The sequence below is a fragment of the Callorhinus ursinus genome, unplaced genomic scaffold, assembly GCF_003265705.2.
Source record: "Callorhinus ursinus isolate GAN/ISIS: 27379988/994484 unplaced genomic scaffold, GSC_fseal_2.0 scaffold5, whole genome shotgun sequence".
Classification (NCBI taxonomy): Eukaryota; Metazoa; Chordata; class Mammalia; order Carnivora; family Otariidae; genus Callorhinus; species Callorhinus ursinus.
Window position 1 is genome coordinate 56,703,569 of NW_027397067.1, and position 12,348 is coordinate 56,715,916.

At 31.5% G+C, this 12,348-nt stretch overlaps 1 protein-coding gene across 5 annotated transcripts in view; it reads right to left on the reverse strand.

Annotated features, from left to right (window-relative positions):
• CSMD3 (CUB and Sushi multiple domains 3) overlaps positions 1-12,348 on the reverse strand; it is a 1,170,304-nt gene that overhangs the window by 70,844 nt on the left and 1,087,112 nt on the right. For all 5 annotated transcript variants that reach the window (XM_025871014.2, XM_073893120.1, XM_073893119.1 and 2 more), the window contains 5 exons: positions 10,885-11,073; positions 10,326-10,472; positions 7,902-8,090; positions 2,978-3,163; positions 1,240-1,434 (listed from right to left, as the gene is read on the reverse strand). In XM_025871014.2, the coding sequence (XP_025726799.1) occupies positions 1,240-1,434; positions 2,978-3,163; positions 7,902-8,090; positions 10,326-10,472; positions 10,885-11,073 (906 nt within the window). The remainder of the gene's footprint in view (positions 1-1,239; positions 1,435-2,977; positions 3,164-7,901; positions 8,091-10,325; positions 10,473-10,884; positions 11,074-12,348) is intronic.

Here is a 12,348-nt window from a genome sequence, read left to right on the forward strand (position 1 = left end):
TCAATATGATTATCTTATAAAAGAGGGAAATCCCCTCACATGGATATTAAAAAAATAGATTGCAAAATAGAATATTCATCAGTAAAATAATAGTAGATACTCGCATACTTATTATACAAAATCAATTGTTTGCTGCGTTGAAATTCTTAATAATCATAATCATAATCCTATTTAGACTTCTGATTCCTTTATTAGTTTATTTATAAATTATGAGTGTTTATGTCATAAATGCCATAAAGTTGTGTTGGGCACAAAATGAAAAGAATGAATTTTCAGCCTAGCATATTTCCTGGCACAAAGTAAATACTCAATAAATGTAGGGAAGGAAGTTCAAATGGACTTCATAATATTTCACCTGAATGTCCTATGTTCAGTTAACTTATCTATATTAGACACTGACCATTTATATTTTAAGAATGCATGGAAATAGAATAACAATATGTTCAATTTGATTCAATAAATATTGAGGCCATGCTGTGAATCAGGTTCAAGCTGATATTTTCAAGATAACATACTATTAAATCTTTATAATAACTACAGGGTAGGTATTATTGTAATTTTCTGGCTTAAGAAATTTAGGATCAGAGAAAATGAGCATCATATAATATAGTGATTAAAAGCCAGAGGGTACAGTCTGACAGCTTGAATTGAATCTCATTTCTCTACCATTTATTGGTTCTGTGATTTGTGTAAAATGATTAAATCTGGGGCTCAGTTTCTTTTTTGACAAAATAAGTATAATAACATCAACTACTTCTTAAGATAGGGACTAAACAATAAATGAATTAATACACATAAAGGGCTAAAAGCAGTGCCTGCCTGGCAAGTTTTAAGTATACAATAGGCATTATCAAGTTATTGTAGTAAATGATAGACTTAGAATCCAAACACAGGATTTCTGTATCTAAAGCCTGTGCTTTTTTCATGAGCATTTACTAAAAAAAAAAAAAAAAAAAAAAAGTTACAAAATTTTAAAATTTAATGAGAATATGAGAATAAAATGGCTTTTTAATAATATTATCTCATTATTGCTCTAGTATGTTTGGAAAAGGAAGTGACCAAAAAATTCAATCAAGTGGGGAGGGTATGTGTTGTAATGAGTACTGGGTATTTATATAAGACTGATGAATCACAGACCTGTACCCCTGAAACAAATCATACATTATATGTTAATTAATTGAATTTAAATTTAAAAAAAAGAATAGCTTATGAAATAAGTTTAGCTGAGTGGATACTTACTTTGGCAATATGGTCTTTCATTTCTCCAACTCCAGGTCCCATTAGGAAGACATTCAATAGAAGCAGGACCTAGCCCATGATAACCAGGATCACAGCTGAAAACTACCTTAGTTTTGTATTCATAATGGGAGCCATTCACAATTCGCCATCTTCCATGTTCCAAGGTAAAGGAATTGATGCTTGGACATGTAACAACTATACAATAACCAAGAACATAAATGTTAATCAGTCATGTCTGTTCTACTTCTTAACTGTATCTTGTATCTATTCCATCCCCTACATCACTACTACCTTAATTCATTCACTATTGTGCCAGAGTCCTTCAGCATTTTTAAAAATTTATTTTTCATGTTAATCTTTTCCAGTCCCCCAGCTCTATGGTATTGCTGGCAGTTCCTTGAATATGTTATACTATTTCACACTTCAATGTCTGTGTACATATTATTCTATTTACCCAGTATCTTTATTACTGTCTTACCTCTACCCTCTTCTTTCTTTTCTTTCTTAGATATTATCATATCCAAATTTATTCCTTAATACAGAAAGACATGAAATGTATTTTAGTGATGAATCATTCCGATTATATTAATTTGTTAAATTTTTCTCTTTTCTTTGAAGCTGATTTAAAAGTATTATTTTTGAAATCTTTCTTCCCAACTTTTATGAGATACAAATGACAGGATTTAGGAAAAAGGGAACCTTGGTACAAGTTGGTGGGAATGTAAACTGGCACAACCATATGGAATATATATGTAGAGCCAATATGGAAGATCCTCATAAATGAAAAAGAGGACTACCATATGATTCAGTAATCCCAATCTGGGTATACATCCAAAGGAAATGAAAGCAGGATCTCAAAGAGATATCTGCACGCTCATGTTCATTGCAGCATTGGTCACAATAGGCAATATATGGAAACAACATATTCTCATTAATTCAGAAATTTTGGAAGGACTGTATTTTGAGGAAATCCATTTTATGAGAATGGTGTTTTTGTGCAAGAGTTGTGTTATAAACTTTGGCTAATTCAAAACTTATTCAACATAAGATAAACAGAAGCATCATTCAATACCTATGTTAAGACTAAACATAATTTAACAACTTTCATTTTAAATGAAATAACTAAGTTGAAATGTTAGTATTAAGTGATAAGAAATAAATGTAATATAGAGACAAAAAACCTTATTTAAGCCAACATTTTCCAATTCTTTTGCTACCAAATATTTTAACAGAATTATTTGCTGTCACCATTACATAATATTCATTTACATATTAAAGTAGTAATGAAAGCAATGGAAATATTCCAAGTGCAAGTAACCTGAAGAATACTGATGGAAGTTGAGGTTATGGATCATCTTAGCAACATCTTTTGTCCTTATAAAAATCAAAGCTGAATGTATTGGAATATAATTTTATTAATTATAAATCTTTAAATTTGCTTAAGGACATATACAGAAAGTACATGTTGACAGATGGATGAATTTTTACAAAATAAGTGAAACTATTATGTAAAATAAAATTCATTTTAATTTTTTGACATAAATATTCTGGAGTTTATGTCCTTATACTGTCTTCTAGTTGTTCTTAGTACAAGACAGTTTAATTAACTTTTATTTCCCTCTTAGACAACATATTTCACTTCAGGGATTAGTTCTAAAATTTGAACAATACATAAACTTTTAAAGCATACAAGATGCCAAAGGAAACACAAATGATACCATTTCCTTAACACACATACCAACACAGCGAGGGGTCTTGTTATGATTGCTCCAAGTTCCATCTGATTGACATATGGCAGTGGTAAGTTCCTTAGACGACAATCTATATCCATCATTACAAAAATAGGTAACTCGGGTTCCTACCAAGTAGTCTGTTGTGAGTATTCCTCCATTTGTTGGAGCTTTAGGAATCCCACAGGAAATTGCTAGAATGAACACATGTACAAAATCACAGAAAAATGCTTAATTTAGTAGATAAGTCTCTTAAATTGTAAAGCATGTAAAACTATTTGGGATTTTATTAATTCCTCTGAAACAATTTCAGAATATCTCCTAGAAAGGCTTTCCTGAACCATAACTTTTTGAATAATTTATTTCAAACTCCTATTGAATGTCTTTTTTTTTTTTTTTTTTTTTGGTTGGTGAATCCATACATTATTAATGCTTTATTTCTGGGTTTCTTACTTGGTTTCTTGTCAGTGCGTGCATGGTTATCAGCATTCATATAGATTATATGATAATGAAAATTGGATAAATATAGGGTGTATCTAGGGCTAATCCATAACTGGGCCACCACCTAACAAGTCTGGTAAATTAATTTGACAGATAATTATTAAAGATTATAAAGGTGTTGGTAACTAATACTCATCAGGGCTTTGGCCAGGAATACAATGCATAGATGCATAGATTTATTTTAACTGGAAGCTGGATATTGCTTTGTCTTAGGCCCAAACTCTATGTGCTTGGACACCATCTATAGAATATCATGTGATCAACATGTTTAATAAATATAGGGCCTGGACATATTGTCTTAAAACCTAGGTTGAATCAGCCTGCATTTCACTGATATGTCTTAGATGTCTTGGTTTTCATCTACAATAAATCTGATTTAGGTGAAATTAGTTTTCCCATAATGTGACAATTACAGTAAAAATTTTTATTTACTTTATTGTGTATCAGGTATTTTCACATCTCATAAATTCAAGTAACTATACAGATAGACTCTAAGATTGATTGTTTGCCATCTTTACCAGTACACATTTGTGTCTCCAAAAACAAAGAAAAAATATAAGCTTTCAGTGAATGTATTTGGCAGCAAAACCCTCATTAAGATGAGATTATTTGTATCTTTTCTATCATATTCAGATATGTGTAAATATTTGTACATACGTCCACACAAAAACTAGTGTATTTGATTATGGGTACAGCTCCACAACCAGCTGGAGTTATGTAACATCTGGTATATGTACTATATTACCTCTATAAAATCAGAAAATTTCTGAATTCTGAAATATCTAGTCTTCTAGGTTTCCTATAAAATATACTAGACTTATAAGTATATTTTTCTCATATTAAAAGAAATAACAGAAAGGTTTGAGTTTGGTTTTAATATTGACAGACTTGTGTTCTAGTTACCTAGCTTTCATTTCAACCTAAAATTCTTTTTCAACTTCTTTCAGAAAACCTACCACTTAGGTGTTTAATTTTAATTAATCCATGTGAATTTCACTATGAAGTAAAATATCTTAGTGAAATCTATATGACATTCACAAAATTGAATGGCACAGTCCCGACTGGTGCATGGTTTGATCTTTCATAATCTGATAACTTGAAAATTATGAACAGAAAAGCAGTAACATTGACTTAATAAATTATATAGGCAATCTCATATAATTATGTTATTAGCCCTTCTATCATGTTGCAGACGTAAATGGTTCCCTGATGTCTGTTCAAGCAATGTTGATATTTCCACTTACGACTTTTGGGAATTTCAATTTGTAATAAGTCATCTTCCTATGGAACCCCACCAAAGACTGTGTATTTACTGATTTAAAAAAAAAATCAACTATACATTATTGGAGTAGTGTAGGTTGAATTTAGATCAAAGTAGAAGGAAATAAAGTTTAAAAAGGAGTGGTGGGGGGTGGAAGGGATGGGGTGGCTGGGTGATAGAGGGTAGGTGCTATGGTCAGCGCTGTGAATTGTGTGGGGCTGTTGAATCACAGACCTGTACCTCTGAAACTAATAATACATTATATGTTAAAAAAAAAAAAAGAAGATAATAGGAAGGGGAAAATGAAGGGGGGGAATCGGAGGGGGAGATGAACCATGAGAGACTATGGACTCTGAGAAACAAACTGAGGGTTCTAGAGGGGAAGGGGGTGGGGGGATAGGTTAGCCTGGTGATGGGTATTAAAGAGGGCACGTTCTACATGGAGCACTGGGCGTTATGCACAAACAATGAATCATGGAACACTACATCAAAAACTAATGATGTAATGTATGGTGATTAACATAATAAAAAAAGAAAAAAAAGAATAGGTCCACATATGTGGTTAGTATAAAATGGCTATATTTCAGACCTAAGAGAACAGCAACATGCTCAAATGATAGAACGACAACTATGCCTGTGGGTAGATTATGACTTAACTTCTTATCTATAAAATAAAAAAAAAATCAATTTCCAAAGAATCATCATCACTGAGTGGTTGTCACAGAGGCTTCCCTACAGAACTCTCAGAATAGTACAGATTAAAAAGTGAGGCAGGGAATGCAAAGAGACTGTTTCTACATAACACTGTACAATACCCAACTGCATAGTGGGATGAAACTGGTTCAATTCCTGAAGAAGAGGAAATCAATGAAGGGTTATTTGATATGTAGATGAATAGATAAAACACCTGCCTAACCCAACTAGAAATAGCAGACTAGATTTTCTATCTTTTTCTGTTTTCACATTGTGTGACCGTGGCTCAAGTAAATATGCATAAGGATGTATAAGGAGACTGAAGAAATAAAGAAAAAAAATGAAGAATATAAAACAAACTTGGAACAAAACAAAAATTTGCATTATGTGAATAGCTCTTCCCAATGACATTTAACCAGTTCATTTTAACAAGCTATGTTCAAATACAGATAGGTCACATACAACAAAGGTTTTCATTAACTAATCTTTTAAAATTGTTTCAGTAATAATAAAAGATCAATTTTGGAAATGGCTCCTTGTTATCATTTTACTATGCCAAATATCTTAACTGCATTTTGATTTAACTATTCTAATTGTAGAACATTTTAAATCAAGAACAATGAAAAAAAGTGAACCCATATGTCAATGTTGTATTATACATCAAAAAATTCAATGAAATTATAGTCCTGACTATACAAAGCAATTTCAAAATTTCAGTAAGTTTAGGATATTTTTTATTTCAACCAATAGGCAATTATTTTAACTAAAGATTTCTTAAAGATTATTTTATATGTCCTCTTATATATCTAAGCAATCATTACACAACTGAAATGTACTAGTTCAAAGTCAGGTCATTTTAATATTTATTTAAAATATATATGGTTTAGAGGTTACTCTTTATATATTTTTTAAATTCCCATGATTCTGAAATTATAAGATCAAAGATTCTTTTCCAAACCAGTTCTGGGAAATACTAAGAATTTATGACTATTATCCATTCATCAAAGAAAAGCAGATGTTTTGATAGTTTATTAAATATATCTATTCAACATGAAGTCAGCTTTTTCAATGTTGGTAAGCCACTAAGGTTATGACTTTCCACAGAATTCTAGTAAGTGATTAATATTTCCTGCATCAACAGAACAAGGAAACAATAGTTCTTTCATTTCTCATTTATTTATACATGCCTGTGAGAGTTATCTTTTCATGAATTAAAATTACAGTTTAACAGGTAAAAAAATCCATTCCACGTGTTTGGTAATATCTATGCTTATTTTAACTTGCTGTTGTTCAATTTTAAATTTTAATTGATCTATTTTATATTTTATTTGTTTTATATAAATTCCTTCTGATAAGTAGATTATAGGTAAGACCCATTATTTATTAACTGAGAATACTCTGCATTTTTTAAGTGTGAGGGTTCATAGCTGTTTAATACACCTCTATATGCTGGCTAGAGTAAACCAAATATAAAATTAAATTTCATATGGACAAAATACTGTGATATGCTAAATATTAAAAATTTTCTAAGTCCAATGACATCACATTTTTTGGTATAACTGATGTTGCACTTGTCTTTATAACTATACCTAGCTAAGAGACTACTTTTTAAAAACAAGATCTAGTCCAAAGATCTAAAATGTGCCATTTGTTGAATAAGAAGCTTGTCATTCTGTTTGCTGTAACAGGATACAACGCTCTGACAGTGCCTCAATTGTTAACAAAATACAAATGAAAAAGAAAGATGTATCTCTATCAAGTTAGCTAAAGAGTGAAGAAAAAATGACATGGTGGCTGGCTACATTTTCTTCTTTCAAATTTGTTGCTCTGAGAACACATTTTTGCATGCTCAGAGTGAAAATCTTCAGTGACCCTGCCCACTCTTATCCTCTCTTTTCTCTCTGCAGACTCCACACTAAAGCAATCTCCAGCTCTGGTCAACCATTTTCTGACAACCAGGTAATGAGAATGGTAGATGTATGAGTAAAGTGTGTTCAGGTGGGGGCATCTAGGTGGCTGTCAGTTAAGCACTGGACTCTTGATTGTGGCTCAGGTCATGATCTCAGGGTTGTGAAATCGAGCCCCATGTGGGGCTCTGTGCTGGGCATGGAGTCTGCTTAAGATTCTCTCTTTCCCTCTCCCTCTGCCCCTCCCCACCCTACTTGCTCGTGCGTGCTCTCTCTCTCTCTAAAACAGAAATTAATAATAATAATAATTTTTTAAAGTATGTACAGGTGTATGAGTGGTTAGAATAAAGGCATTAATCACACAACAACAAATGAAGAATTATAAAACAATGTGTCTCACTCTTCTCAAATTTATCATTCTGCATTTTTAAGTCTCATTTTCAAGAGGGGCATCTATAATATGCTTCTGAATATTTATATTTTTGGAAGTTTCAATGATACAAATGCAAAAGTTAAACAGGGTTAATCTTTTATTAATGTGTTTTTCCATTTGGGGATAATATACTTCACCTTGACAAGCAGGGACCGGTGCATCCCATGCATGATAACCATAAGAAGACTTTCTGCACACAGCACTGCTTTTCCCAACAAGTCGGAATCCTCGGTCACAGGCCCAGCGGACAACACTATTAAGTTGTCCACCTGTCTGACTGATAATGTATCCATGAGGTGGAGATTCTGGTGTACTACAGTAGAAAGCTTTTCGAAAGACAAAAGAATCACTGTATAATTAATGAATCAGAAATCCTTTACAATCCAGCATTGTAACTGCCACCTGTGTGAATTTTACTTCCTATGAACATCATATAATTTTCTATTTTCTTGACAATCTATTGACATAACTTTTGGGAGACAAAACTAACTCAGAACTTTTTGTCATCACAGAAGAGGTCTTCTGAATTGAAATATACATATTTTTCTTAACACCCTGGTGGTTCAAAAGCTCTACAAATATTTCAGTGAATTTTGGAAGCTGTACTTCTTGTAATCTGAAGGACCTAAATGCCAGTCTTGGTAGTAATATTTTAGAGCATGTTGTTTACATGTAACTTTGAAGTTATTTCCAGACACCTATATCATTTTAGGTCATGCATTTCATTTTGGTTGATGTCTAAATAGACCCCCCACATTCCATATTCCTCTCTCCCAGTTTATTAAAGAATTTCCATGCTGCCAAGAATGCTTACATATGGTGATAAAAATGTCAATAAAATAAAACTTTCTTCATCTTCTGAAGTCTGAAATGTCAAAAGATAATGTCAAATGGCTTTTTCATATATATGTACTTTTAAGACTATTCAGCCTGGCAGGATCCATTTACCCTTTGTAACTTCAGTGTATTCATCTGAGAAAAATAAGACTTTAGTGGTAACTAGAAAGAAATAGATTGGACTTGGACTATATATGTCATAACCTGTTATTTCCAAAGGAAAAATATACAATATGTCAAGCTATTCTTGGGGTTAAAGTGCTGTTTTCAGTATATTTATATCAAAATTTATCATGAATATCAACATAAAGATTTAGTCTATAATATAGTCAATTTAATGTTTATAATTGATTTGAAGAATTTCCCTTTAAGTTATTATGATCATCAGAACTACAATTTAATGTGCTGACTTTTAAATTCCATCTTTGGGCACAAATTTAATAAAAAGACATTTACATTGTTCACATGATAGAAAAATGATTCAAATATGAAAAAAATTAATGATGACTGGGGCATATATTTGAATTTTTAAAGCATTTCTTCTTTGTATGTCTAATAACATTTTTAAAAAATTTAAAGCAAATCTATTGTAGGACAAAATCACAAAATTGTGATGTCAGTGACAAGTCAATTTTGAAGTGTAAAAGACAAACTGTTAATAAATTAAAATCGAACTATCATCTTATAGCTTTAAAATCAAAGTAAATAGACAAAAATTATTTTATTTGTACACTATATATGGAAATTTATATAAATGAGTAAATATGAGAGTATATTTTAAACACTAAAATTCAAAATTTATTGAAGCCTATGTCTATAATTGTTTTGTGAGAATTGTTAATAAAATATTTATGAAAGTAATTTTCAGTTGAACTGATTAGCAATGACCCTTGGGTTGGGGAGACATGGTCCGAACACTGTACAGAAAAGAGATGCCTGATTAGCTCTGAAATATTCTGTTATGGAGCACATACCCATGCCTCTGACATGATTTGGGATGGGAAAAAAAAGGAATATAATCTTTGTACAATGAAGAACTATTTATATACACTTATTCAACAAGAAACGAAAATTATTGGCTCAGTATCATTAGACCTTATAAACAGGAAGGCATATAGAAAAGTTATTTCATCTCGATATTAAAAAGGATTTTCAGCTCATATCTTTCTAAATACTACTCAGTGAAAAGTGGTAGTGACAAAACAATTCTTTTTTTCAAAACTAAAGGTTTTTAATGATGTGCTGGTCATTTCCCTTTCAATATTAGACTTATTTAGCAAGTATCATAAATGGATGATAAAAACAAAAACAAAGATTTTTACCAAGATACGTTTATCTTTTAACTTTCTCATATAAAGGACTTATTAAATAGGTCAGATCCACACATTTGAGCAACAATGTTACTATTTTGTGAGAATGCAAGAGAAACAAATCTAATGGAAAAAAGCATTAAAAATATCAGAGTTTAACTTACAACTAACATATATAAGTCATCAATATCCTAAATGCTTTTAATCTTTTCAAAAATCCCAAGAGGTAGGATTGTCATGACAGTGGGGACACTGAGACACAGAGAATTTACATAAACTGCTCAAAAAGCCTCAGTGGAGAAACTGTGATTTAAATTCATGTCTAATTGAATAGTGTTTGTTTCTGTGCTCTGTAGCCACAACCATACTGAGGATGTAGGTGAGATGTGTACTGAAGTTGTAAGTATCACATACCTATATATCTTATCCGGAAGCCTTTTTTGTTATTGCCATGATCTGCGGACCATTGGAGAAATACTTCATGACCATTGCTTGTTATATTAAAAGCAGATGAATAATCTCCACTGAGGGAAATAAGCACTGGGCTTTGAATATTTGGTCCTTTGGAAAGAAAATACTATAATTTAGATATAACTGAACAATTCTGTTCCAATTTATCTTTAATATTTATATATTTAGAATATTATATGATATATGGTAATAGAATATATTTAGAATAGTGTGATATGTGGTGACATTGCTCCAAAACCAATTTAAGCAATCAACAGTAGCTTAAAACATATCTCTGTTTTAAACATTTAACTCCATAGCTGAAGAATCTACAATTTGTAGAATAATAAGCTAACTACAGTTTTCACATGGTGTGTAGATAAACTGGATGTTGATACTTCTAAAAATACCTAAAAGATAAAATAAAATCATACAAGCAGTTGTTTACACTGAAGGTCTGCAAATATAACTAGAGTAGTTGAACTGAATTTATGAATATGCAGTAGATATAAACCATGGTTACCATCATACACCTGAAGAACATCAAATTCCTTTTCTGTCTGGAAGAACTCTACAAACATGCTGATATTATATCCTTTTTCTACTGAGATGCTCCAGGCACACATTTGAAGATTTGGGTAACTGTCAGGATACCCAGGGCTCAATATGACTCCTGTGGAATCTAGCCGTAATTCATTGGCAGGGCAGAGCACTATCAAAGAGAGATATCGTTAAATAATGCTAGTCTTTTAGACCTAAGTGAAAACTGCATTTTAAACACCTGGGACTCTGCTTTCATGTTTAATAACTATAAAGGAGAAAATACCTTGAATCATGTGTTAGAAGAGATCATTTGTATTAAGCTTACAGTTCAAACAATGGAAGAATGACCCAAAAATTATGGTACTGATTTCCTTTTGTTTAAATTACATGGAAGATGCATTACTTTTCTGTATAATAAACACATAGATAATTAAAAAATAAGACAGTTATCTCCTGTATTATAAGTACACAGATCATTAAAAGGTAAAACATTTATCTACTTCGATTTCTTTGTGTTCTTCCCCTACCTTTCCTCATCTTGTGTCCCCTTCTCTTGCCTCTCTCATCTAGGTCATTGCATGTCCTTTTCGTTCCGTACTTTTTTACTCACTCTCTTCTCTTCTCAAACTTTAACTCACTCAGGTATGTAGGGCCAGATAAGAAACTGTACTGTTTCAAGAGTATTTATTCTGGGTAAGGCTACTCCTGATTTCAGAAATATGGGTAAACCATGAAAATTCAACACAATTTTAGGTTACCAATTATCTTTCAGTTCTTTGTGAGAATGAGCTAGGCTTGGAAACACCAAATACAGTTGCTGGAATATAGATGACGAGATGAAGGATTTATATATTCATCATTTCCTGGATGCAAGGGCAATGAAATATTTTGAGTTGTAAAGTCTCCATGTGGTATAGGGATGGAAAAGAATAAGCAAACTAGTAGATTATGGCAACATATAATTGCTCTTTATTCAAGTTAATAATTTGAAAAGAAATAATTCAAAAATAAAAGCCACCATAACTAATATTGAGATATTTAGAAATTGACTATAGAATATAGCATAGTTAAATATGGTGAAAATACAAAGGACTAAATATAGAATATAGTAAAGCTAAAACATATAAGAGCTGTTTTATTTTTTCATTTTTTGGCTTTTACTTGTGTTTCTTCTACTTTGGTCTGAGATATTTGCTTCTTGGATATGGTTTGAAGATTTTCAAAAATAAGTAAATGGTAGCAGGTCATTCTCAGTCTAAAAAGAGAAACCCTACCATTGCTTTTCACAAAATGACAAATATATAAAATAAAAAAGTTCACTTGACAGTTGGAAATGGAATGGAAAATTTGAGTCAAAGATGAAGAACATTCATGAATATATAGCTATGGCATATTGAAATGATGGGACATATATAACTGTATGAGAAGTTAAGTTTTAAGGAAG